The sequence below is a fragment of the Vidua chalybeata genome, chromosome 2 (assembly GCF_026979565.1).
Source record: "Vidua chalybeata isolate OUT-0048 chromosome 2, bVidCha1 merged haplotype, whole genome shotgun sequence".
In the NCBI taxonomy this organism is placed as follows: Eukaryota; Metazoa; Chordata; class Aves; order Passeriformes; family Viduidae; genus Vidua; species Vidua chalybeata.
The window spans coordinates 107,245,395-107,257,356 of record NC_071531.1 but is presented as its reverse complement, the minus strand read 5'-3'; the positions used below and the strand labels follow the sequence as shown (position 1 = coordinate 107,257,356).

The window sequence follows — 11,962 nt, the reverse complement described above, 5'->3', positions numbered from 1 at the left end:
GTTGGGACTGTTGTAGGTAAGATGCTGCTAGAAGTGCGTGAAAGGATAAGGATCAGATCCTGTCTGGCAGTGAATTAATGCCTGGATCAAACTCTTTCTCTGAAGGAAAACTTTATTTGTTTTCCTGAATAAGAAATTCCTTTCTGAAGAGATGTGAAAATTGACAAAAGTTCAATTTCTGAAAAGAGAACCAGGAGATACATCTTCTTTTAGTAGCACTGGCCAATTGTTATTGTTTTTTGGATTTTTTTTTTTCAGTGCAGTCATCCAGGAATGCTTTATTAGCAGGATTGTGCTGATAATAGGCTACACCTCAAGTAAGATCAACATGAGTCTATTGCAGGGAAGCAGAAGACAAAAAAAAAAAAAAAAAAAAAAGGAAATAAGAGGAACAGAGGAAAAAGTTATTAACATTTCCTCAATATCACAGAATCCACTAGCAGGTCAAAGTTGTAACAATTTCATTTCAGAATGAAAAAATCAATGCTGAAGAAGGATGAAACAACAGCTACCATGGCTGCTTCAGGTGTTATGATACCATTATAGCACAATAACCTTATTATTCACTGTAGTTGTTCTTTGCATGTCTTGAGCACCTGTGACAAGTGTTCCTGAATCTGTGCACAGAGAAAACCTCAAATTAAATCTGACAAATACAGAAAGTGTCTTGGGCTAACTTGACCTTCCTTTGCAGTTGTTCATTATGCATTTGTTCCTTATTTACTCTTTTTTGTACCCAACATGACTCGCCTTCCATGTAGATTGTATTTATTGAGAGCTGATAGTTACAAGTGCTGACATTTGGCAGATTTTATGCACCTGGAAATTAAAATAAAAATAATCTGACAAAGAAATAACATGAGAGACCCTCCCTACACCTGTATGTTGTATAAATGCAGAGGAAAATTTAGTTGCTCTATTTTCAGTGGCTCTTTGTGTTGTTCAATTCCCATTGTTTGAGTGCTACTAGATGTGCAAACACATAACTGCAGATATAATGTCAAAGTCATCCACATTATAACAAGGTTTCAGATGCTCCATAATGAAGGCTCCATCAGAGAGTGAAAATTATTGGCTCCCCTGTTGATGACTTCTACAAAAATCGTAAAAGTAGAAAGTTTGCCAGCTGGATTCATCTTCCTGTGCACAGTCATTTATGAAGCTTTGAAATTTTAACCATTGGCAACAATGCTGTAGTTGAAAAAACTCCAAGAATATCTGTTCGATGACAAACAATGGTCTGCTAAATAGAGACACGCAGTCCTGACAGCTCCAGCTTCAGCTATATGGCATGATATGTGCCAGCAAAAGCAGAGAAGACATTCTGTGGCATCATAAAACTGCTTCCAAAAATGAGCACCCTGCAGCTATTAGAAACTGCGTGAGAACCACCAAATGTCAGCCTCATGCTCAACCACATTCAGTTTAATAAACGGATTTAAGAAAGTGAACAGCATAAGATGCTTCAAAACACCCTCAAGACTACAACAAAAATATTGAGTAGCAGAGGAAAAAAAAAGCATCTATTTACCATTAAAAACAAAAAAAAAAAAAAAAGGGAGAATTTTGTATCTCTTTTTTGTTCCCTGGGACCAATTAAGAGCACTCTGTCATTATTATTGTCAGCACTAGGAACAGTTTACAAACAAGAATCAATTCACTGACACATCCTAATATTGATAGTCAGAGGCCTGCACTAAGAACAGACCCACATTGTTTTGGTTTTTAACATAAGGGTTTTTTTCCTGAAATATTCTTTTCTGAGCAAGTATTTAAATTCATCCAAGTCTAAAGAAAGAGAATGGGCTGTGGACAAAAGGAGAATTTCTGTGTCCATAACGTGCTACAGAACTGTCTAGGAACATAAAGAAGAATTTTTTTTTGTCCTGAAAACCATTGTTGAAATACTGCATGTCCTTTTATTCTCCCCTTACTTTCCTTTTCTTCTCCTTGCCCTCCACTCCCATGGCTGCTCCAGCTCTAAGTGTCACCAGTGAGGTGCGAGGACAGGCACAAAGACACCCCTGCTAAAACAAATATTTCCTGGCTTATGACATACAAAAAATGGCTTCCTGGCTTATACATACAAAAAATTGTATTCACTAAAGGGCACTGAGTTTACCTGGATTTTTGTCTTGTTTTTTTTTTTTTTTTTTCCTCAAGAGTGTTGCTACTGCTATAAAGGCACGTGAGACTCACTTGTCCCACAAAATTCCATATATTGGTCCAAGAAGGATTTTCTCATCAGAGCAACTGAGTTTCAAAGTAAAGTTTCTTCACCCAGAAAACTCTAACAGAAATATTACCAAATGCTGTAATTCTGTGATCCAATTAATTCAGGAAAAAGTAGTTGTACAAGTACTGAAAGGTTTTACTCTCAGCTAGAGTACAAGGGTACTTACCAGATCTAGAGGTCTAGTACTTTCACTGTTAAGTTTCCAATTAATTGACATCAGTTTCTATGAAAATCATGCCTCCTAAATCCCTCCATGAAATCAGAAGTGTAACAGATGAGCAATCAAAAGCTGAAATTCATATCTGTTCTCTTTTATGGATCTGGAGGAGACTGCAAAGTATATGAAAATATGGAAAGGGTTATTCTTTGAATATTCTTAGTGATAAGTGTTTGTGAAAACACTTGGGGTTTGGGTAACCCTCAAAAGATCTAAAGGAACATATGAACTATAATAGAAGGGAATTCAAAGCCCCATGTTTGGAAACAGGTTTTTTAATGTACCCAAACATTCATGTAGAGAAAATCAGAATGTGTTTGAATGTCCCAGGGCTGCAAAGTGCACAGAGTAGAAAGGCACTCCTTTGACAGGCAAAAATCTGCTCACACATGACAGAAACTAATCCTTCATCTTGATTAAAGGAAAGACTAAAATTTTTCCACAGATTTTACCAGACCCATGGTGTACTTGCAGGTCATCACTGGTGAGAGTGATGTACTGTTCCAGCTGTTTTAAGGTGCATTTCTGTGCTCACACTGATGCAGGGAATCGCGCGTGACACAGCAGACACGGGTTGCGACACACGGCCAAAATCCTTCTGCAACTGTGATCATTCCCCTGGATTTCTCAGGCTCTAAATACAGGGCTGAGCCACTCAAATCAGGACTCATCAATCAGCGGCTCTCCCTTAGTTACAAATGCTCTAAAGGCACCCAGTGACCTAGTTTAAACTTAAACCTCATATTCCACATAGACCTAATATAAAGTGAACTTTTATACATCCCCGAGTGTGACGTGGCTAAGATAGCTTTCAGGGCAAAGAAGGACAAAAATAGAAAAGCCTCATTATATGCCTAACAACAAGGTAGAAAATATGCAGATGAAGTTTATGCCTGGTGGGAAAAGAGGAGGAAGAAGGGGGTGGGTAGACTGAAGGTATTTTGAAGCCTGTGACAGCAGAGAAAATACAAAATATTTATTTATCAGTGTCTGCAATTGACTAGGAGATTTGAGGGACTGGGAAAGGAATGGCAGAGGTTTATTTTAAATACAAACTGGATTGGGTGACTGTCATTTTAAGATTGGAGCAGGGGAGACAGGTCTGCAGGAGCTTAGGAGAGCAAAGTGTTTCAGGCAATTGGTGATTAATTGTACTCTGCTATGCCACATCTCTTTCTATTAAACCTTAGATGGCCAAATCTGTTTCCTAATTGTTTTTGTGTTTCTCAGTCTTCTTTTGTCTTGCATAGGAGTAGGCAATTTCTGTGCCATCAATATCTCATTAAGGTGCCTTAGATCTGAAATGCCCTGTTTTGTTTTTAATTTTGTTTTCCAGGCTTTTTCTACCTTTTATGACATGGCATTTTTTGTTTGCTCGTTGCGGTCCATTTAGTCTGTAGCATTCCCTTTCCCCAGGTTACAGCTTTATTTGTTTCTCTGCCTGTTGGCACTCGAAGTGTATGTAAATTATTGTTGCATGCTTCAACATCACCACCTATTGCTCTTCATTTCCCCTAATGACAGTCCCATCTGAATGCTGGTGCCTGCTCAGGTTGTACATGTGTAGGAAATAACTTCAACTCATCCGTGAGGTCTTTTTTAATTTTTCTTATTTTTCTTTTCACCCTCTTTCCTGTTGCTGTTTCCCTCAGACTTGTATTCATGAGGTGAGGAATAGAACTGCACGCTTTCTGCCTGGGGCAAAATCTTGCTGCCATTCGTGCAAGTAGCAGATTAGAGGAAAAAGGAAGGGCATTCACACAAATAGCTAATCAAAGGGTTTTTAATGATACTCATTAGGAAAGAAATTCATTAACAAGCCAGCACAGAACATTCCCTGAAGGGAGAGTGATGTTACTGGTCACATCAAAGTCCCCACCTGACTAACACCTTTATTGCTGTTTATAGTAAGGCCAAGTTAGCAGCAAAATCAGTCGCATTCAGTTCCTGCCAAGCAAAAAGTCATCAAAGCATGGTCATGGAAACTGGATCAATTCTGGTTTACTAATAAAAATGGCTTTTGAACTTTTCACAGCGATGTATAGTTTAGCACCCACCACTGATGCTTTTGAATTCATACAATTTTGCATTTCCTACCCTTAATTGTTTCCCCTGCTCTTTCTCTCGCTTTTATTTGGGTACCTCTGACCATGTCCACAGTGCTGCCCATGGCAGTGGTGTAGTCCTGCAGCACCACAAACCTCAGCTGGACGGATGCCAGTGCCCCTTTTCCAACAGAAGTCTGCCAAAGGCAACCTCATGGCAAGGTTCAGCAGGGAGCCCCTCTGAACTGTGGGCAGATCCTGCACCCAGACAGAGCACCAGTGCAGGCCTGCCAGAGCTTCCCCCACTGTCCAGGATAGATGCAACCTCTGAGCATCAGGGCTATTGCCAACCAACAGGCGTAAAACTGCCTTTTATGCTCACACCATTACTTACCTATAAAAGGGACTCTATTTTTCTGCCAACTCATTCCTAGAGATTAGTATCGGTATCTTGGGATGCTCATTTGCTCTGTAAAAATTAGGTTTTTAAATAGACTGGAGAAGAAATCTCACTTTTATTGCATTGCCCTGATACAGTAGAGCTCAGTTATTAGAACAAATTGTAGCAAGCAGCTTCCTGGTTGTTATACCCACATAATTACTACGGGCTGCTACGTGAAACCCTGCTTCACTCTTATGCTTAGAGGCAAGATCTCCATTTTGCAAGGACAGAGCAAGTTCTATTATGCATTTCACTGCCAAAGGAGGTCAATTAACTTTAATTGGTTCTAATTAGCACTTGCTCAAGCTGTTATATTCTTTACCTGCATCCGAGTGGCTCTCCAAGTGCTGCACAATGGATTCCTGCTTTTGAACACAAGGGAGAATTACTAATGGCATCCTTGAAGGCAAAAGATGCACTGATCAGCATGAATGGAGAACAAATATCAGCACAAATAGCAGGTCTTTTTAGAAAAAAAGCCCCACAAACATTTTGTGCCCATCTGGCTTTGATCAATTGAACTGAATGCAACTGTGCACCTTGTTGCTTAAAGTTAGAACAATGTAAGTACACAAATGTCATTATTCTTTACCATAACTTCTTTACAGATGAAAGATAAATACTGGAAAATGCAGGGGGGGGTAGGGGTGGTCCAGGGACAGTGTTACAGCTTTGAAAAAAGCCCAAATGGATCATTTCAATGGTAGCCAAAACAAAATACCAACAAAAAGAAAAAAAAAAGTCAAACATATATCTGAAATGCTGTTTTCTATGATTTTTGCACGTTGTTTAAAAACTTTGTGTTAAAGCAAAAAGTTTAAGTTTTGGCATTTTTTGGTTTTTGTTTTTTCTTTTCCATTCTGCTAAAGCAAGAGGAACAACCTCACTTGCCTAGATGTCAGCAAAAGCCATCTGAGTCCTCAGGATGTGCTGAGGATTCAGCAGTGAACTCAGGACTGCCTACAACAGACTGAATAAGGAGCCACATACCAGAAGAGATGCTGCAATACTGAGCTCTGCTCTAGGAACTTGTTTTCTGCTCGGGTCTTCCTGGATGTAGCTACACAGTTAAATCAAGTCAGGCTAAAGAGGAATCTAGTCCTCACACCAGCTGTGGAACTCAGAGCTACTTCTCCCCATATAACCAGTCCACCGTGCACGTAGGCATGGCCCTACATCTCCTATGGGTCCCATGAGATAGCTGTGAGTTGTATCTGTTAATTTGGCTGGAGGAGTGTTGGGAAGAAGGAGCTCAGTCCTGAAGGGAAGAGGGGAAGAAGCTAGACACAGCAGAGCAGATGTCTGGTGCCACTACTCTTCAGTGTCCCCGGTCCTCCTGAATTAATAAAGCTTTTATCCATATATTCAGCCACTCAATGAATGCAGAGCACCTCCATGGCTCTTGCAGCCCCCATGCCAGACAGCCCAGATCCAGGGAACAGCATCAGCACTGAGTGCACAGACCACAGCAGGAGAGCACTGAGAACGACCTGGGGGAGGGCAGTGCCCAAAACGTGAGACACGCCTAAGGGAGCTCAGTGCAAACCCCCGTGGTGCCACAGGCATTGAAGACCTTCCCTGCCCTGAAAACTCCATCCTCAGAGAAGTGACCTTCCTCTACGTGCTGACCTGCCTGGGATCCACGGGCACCCACTGAGCTTGAAGCCATGAGGGCTTCTCTGCTGGAGCCTCCCTGGGGTCTGAGCAGCCAGGGCTGGGGCTTCGTACAACCCTGAGCATTCTCCACTCTCACCAGCTTGGATTAACCACGTACTTAAAACAAAGCACCAGATTTAGTGTCCGGAGGAGCTACGCCTCCTATGGACTTTGGGTGATTTGTTTTGGTATGGGAACCAAAAGCAATGAAGTTTATACATATAAACTTTATACTGTTCAAAATTGCATGTAAAACTGTTGGCTGTTTCTAAACCAGTATGTGTTACTTATTTTAGTATTACTTTTTCCCTTTTTCCTGCTATTTGAATTTGCCTCCTAAATGAATTGTCTGCTGCCCACATGGTTTTCAAAAACAATTTATTTTTTAGCTAATGTGTTCCAGATAGATGAAACACAAAACATGTGTTAAAAAATTAAAAATTAAATTAAAAAATCCTCCCTCAGCAAAGAACTACCCCCCAATCTTTACAAAAGGTCGACTTTTTTCTTTCTAGTTCCCCTGCTAAAACTCCACAAGGCTATTAACCATAAAAAAAACCCCAAACTGCATAAATTGTAGACAAGCCAAAGGAGCTGCCTGTAATTTTTTTCTTTTTTAAATAGAAGTTCCTGCCAAAATCTCCCCCAACCCTATTCCCTTTCCCCTTTCAGTTGTGAGGACTCTTTCTCAGCCTCAGTACACACCTCTTCTCATGGCTGGCAATGCATGGGCTGAGGCAAGCATAAACCAGCATATAATTTCTTCAAACAGTCATGTCTTCCTTTTGCACTGTTGTGCAGTTAAATTAATACACTTAAAAACATTCCATGCACCTCATCTTTAGTACTTTTCCCAAGGAATGGTGTTTCTGTTGCATTTCAGGTGACAACCAAAAGGTATTCTAAAGGTTTACTGAATTGGATATGTACTTGAGAAATAAAGGGGAAAAAAAAAAATCAAAAAAGGAAATGTCTGTTCCTTGCGTCACTGAAATGGCTGCCCATACAGCAATACACCACTGAAGCACATGGAAAAATTCATTATTTGGTCCTTCAGCCTTCCTGCAATTAAAATTGAGCCTGTATTCAGCACAAAGATCGAGAAAAACTGACCATCCGTACATTTTGGGGTATTCTGTACTGGGTTGGCAGTAGCTCCACCAGTACCAAACCCCAGGTCTGAGGGTTCAGACCAGGTTTTACACATCCACTGCTCTGTGGGCTTTAGGCAGAGCCAGCTGTGCCCCTGCAGTGCTTGCCCCACAGTGAGAGAACACAGCTACAAGCAGAATATTCACTGGAATAGCTGTATCAGTGTAATTACAGTGGTACAACTGTTCCAGGAGAGACGGGACATGAAACAGAAACCCCTAGGACAGGCAATGTTTACCACTGGCTCGTTCCTTAGTTCAAAAAACAGTGTATAAAATGTTCCTTCTCACCTGTAAGTGGACAGTGATGATTATAGCTCAGTCTATGTTATTATTGCCTGATTTTCCCTGTTTGGGTTTTCACATATTGACTCCTTACTCAAGGTCTTTTAACATAGATTTGAAATGTGAATATGTTTTATTTTTTCCCCAGTAAATATACAATACACACTTCAACAGTACTATTAACCAACTTCTTATGCCAATTAAACTTTGCTGCACTAACAATACCAATGAAACACATTAAGAGGTCATACTTTTTCGTGAACAAACTGTAGCCAATAAACAGTTTTTTTAAAAAAACAAATTAAAAAACAATTCTAAGTGCTGCCACAACATCCCTTTTCTTTAAACACATTATTCACAATAAATGTTTTCATTTTTTTAAAAAAAAGAAGAATACTTCTTTTAAAATAGTAAATTAAATGGCATTTTAAAAATATGTACTGTGGTTCATTGGAAGTACACTGTATAGAAAAGAGAGAGAAAAAAAAAAAAAAAGAAGAGACATCACCTGTAAGATAATGGAGACACTTTGCCATACACAACAACACCTTATGTAATATTGTAAGCAAATTATTAATGAACAAAAATGTACAGAAGCAGATGGACAAGTTAGTGAATATCATGGTACTGAACAGCTTTAATACTGACACACATTCACTTTCCAGTGGAAGAGATAAAACACATATTTGAAAGTAATTGGAATGGCTTTATCAACCTCTAATGATACTGAATTTTGAAGAGAACAGAGTGAGTAAGGTGTTCCACCAAAGCTCAGCACAAGCTTTTGAATTAAATGGGGAAAAAACTATTATTGGTGACTGAGTTAAACATTTTCCAGAGAATTAAATTTGAATTGTAGTATGAATAGTCTTCTCTTCATATGGTATATACCAAAATAAAAACCATGCATATGTAATTATGCTGCATTCTTTATCTTACTTGAATGTTTTTGCATATTTTTAAGTTATGTTTTTAACTATAGTGTTTTAACAAGCAGGAAAATGGCATATACTCATTGGTCACATATGTAAATAAATTCATACCTTTTTTCCTCAACTTTTTTTTTTTTTGTTTGTAACTTTCTAGATAACACGTGTTGACCTTAAGGGAGCTAACTAGCATTTTTCAATATTCAATAGTGCTGAGTTATAGTTGATGGCTGACGTGTTTTATCTTATCATGGAACAAGTTAATGAAATGAAAAGCAACACATATTTAGCATCGTAATTTACTTTTCTAAAATTCTGCCATGACAAAAAGTGTTCTTAATACTGGTGAGCTCCAAGGCAAAATATAAAACAACATAGACTGGTTATATGAAAAGGGTATTCAATGGAAACTTGTGTTCATGGTCAGATAACTAACAGAAATAAGCTGTAAGATGCAATATTTAAATTAAGCATCAAAATAATGGGTGGGTTAGCCACACACAATATTCTAAGAAAAGCTTGAGAAAAGCTTTGAGATTAGAGAGGTAAAGAAGACTTGGACCAAGTCATGAAAATTAATGAAGAGACAGGATGCTGTCATTAATGTCCACTTACAGAGTCTGGTTTATTCAAAAAGTGTATAAACATGCGTTATTTCCTCATCATAGTAGAGTTTGAAGCCACTCACTAAAACACAGGTCAAAGATTCCCTTTGCTTATACCCAACTTTTTGGATGTATTGTATTGCCAGAAATATACTTAATGCAAGCCAAAAATAATTTGATCATTGCTTTCCTTCGAAAAACGAAACATTTTACTACAAATTTAGTGGATGGAACTTCAGCTCTTGCAGACTTCAGGTATGGAACAGAAAGGGTTGTGTAGACTGCATCAAAACAATTAATGTCATGAATTTCAGTGGTGCAGCTTTATCCTCTATCGTACTGTACATGTATTGGAAAGATGAAATATGATACTCTGACATTTCAATTTTTTGGAAGCAGCCTGAATATGTCTTAGTAATAAATTGCATTCTTATCTTCTTACTAGGTATTCCTTGTGTTTATATGGTTTGTTTCTCCTGAAAAATCTCCGTCCTATATTTTGGGCTGGAGAAATTAATGGTAATAATTCTTTTAAAACTGCGAAATAAAAACAGCTTTAGTGAAACACCTTAAGTTTTTTTGTTTGTAGCAAGGTTTGTTTTTCTTCCCCTTTACTTAGTGGCATGGGATGGCTAAAAGTAGATACTAAAGGTATCACTCTAGTGAAAGGGTCTAGGCCATCTCATGCTACCTTTAGTTTTCATTTTCACTCTTTAATCTCACACTTCCAACTTCTGACCCCTTCTTAAATAGGAAGAGCAACTATGTTGCTTGCTTTTAAAAGGTTTAAATCTGTCTCTAATGTCTTCACTGACATCAGTTTTGCCTGTCACTTTCTCATTTCTACACCCCAATGGAAAACCACCTAACATACTACTTTTACATCCAGCATTGTCCAAAGTAGCATACAGGATGTAAACCTTTTTCACACATTCAGTCTCTTTTTTCTTCATGTCATGAGGAGTAGAGTTTTGTGCTTATCACCAAATAAAATTGCAGTGCAAACTTTAAACATAAAAGTTACACAATTAAAAGTTAATATATGGCACCACAGCCTATTAATTCACATATAGTACAACAGACCAGTAAAAACAGACATGAATATGAACATAGCTAAAAAGAAGGTGAGCTTGCATAGCAATGCAACAAAAGAAATTATATACAGAAGGAAATCCTTTTAATCCTGGAGGGTGATTTTTTTTTCTTTCTTTTTTTTATATACTCCTGACAAGGAATAGTTTAAGGTGGATGGTGTATTAAAGAGAAGAACACAAGTAAAGTATCTGTGGGATATGTGTGGCTGTGTGTCTTTACATTGCATTTACAGTTCTTTTAATAGTACATAAATAAAGAAAATGTTCATTGCACTGTTTAGTGTCATCACTTCCATGAGTTCAGACCTGATGGTCCATCAGAGCAGCTTGCAATGTGTCTTCTCCACTACTCTATAGAGAGAAACAAAAGAGAGAGAAAGAGGTTGTAATAAGGAGGAAAAAACCACACAAAATAAGGCTTATGGCAATATTACTGCAGCACAGGATGAATATTCAATAGGTTGTGAGAACAGGGTTAATTGCTTCTTATATGAAAAGCGAGGGATGCTAAAATTTAGCACTTACCAACACCATATCTGAGACTGCACATTTCAGGCTGGTGGGTCACCATTAGCTCTCTTACAGCTACGGGGCAGTAACTGCCAGGAGCTGCTGAGGGTTTGACTGCAGCAAGAGGATGCACACATGCCAGCAGCTCCTGCTTTTATTACCATTAATGAGTTTATTAAACACACCAGTACGCTTGAGTATGCTGGGGTTTTGATGTTCTTTTTCAAACAACAGAGTCAAGCCTTTGGGCAGCTGGTACTGCCAGCACGTACATAGCATCAACATCCTTTCATATAAAGTTTAACAGATATTGAGTGATAATAGAAAACAAATTTGGAAAACAATTTCCCTGTCCTGGGATGCTGAGGAAAAAAGTGGAGATATAAAACTGAAAAACTGGGCTAGACAATCAAGAAGAGAAGACCTCCATCTAAGAGAATACTTCTCATCAAGCAACAGGAAATTAAGGAGAAGGCTGAGGGAATCTGGCATTGACATTTCCAAGACAAGCACGCTACACTTTGCCAAAAAAAAAAAAATTCCAAGTTACTAAAATTCCTTCTCAGTCTTCCCCATGCTTCAGTAGCATGACACACAGAGATATGTACCATGTAAATAACTTTGGCATGGCTTACACAGATTTGAACTGGAGCAAGGAACAGAAGGACAACATTTATTTGCCATCACATGCAATACGCCTCAGAAGGCAAAAAGACCTGGACAAAGCTTAATCTGAACATCACACGCAACTTCCTACTCCCTTCACAAGAGATTTATAATTTTTTTCTTTTA

The 11,962-nt window shown here is 38.6% G+C and overlaps 1 protein-coding gene across 1 annotated transcript in view; it reads right to left on the bottom strand.

The window, feature by feature from the left end:
- Positions 1–8,142: 8,142 nt before the first annotated feature.
- Positions 8,143–11,962, bottom strand: part of ROBO2 (roundabout guidance receptor 2) — a 436,228-nt gene continuing 432,408 nt past the window's right edge. The window contains exon 27 of the mRNA XM_053933903.1: positions 8,143–11,011. Coding sequence (XP_053789878.1) covers positions 11,010–11,011 — 2 coding nt within the window. The 3' untranslated portion in view covers positions 8,143–11,009. The remainder of the gene's footprint in view (positions 11,012–11,962) is intronic.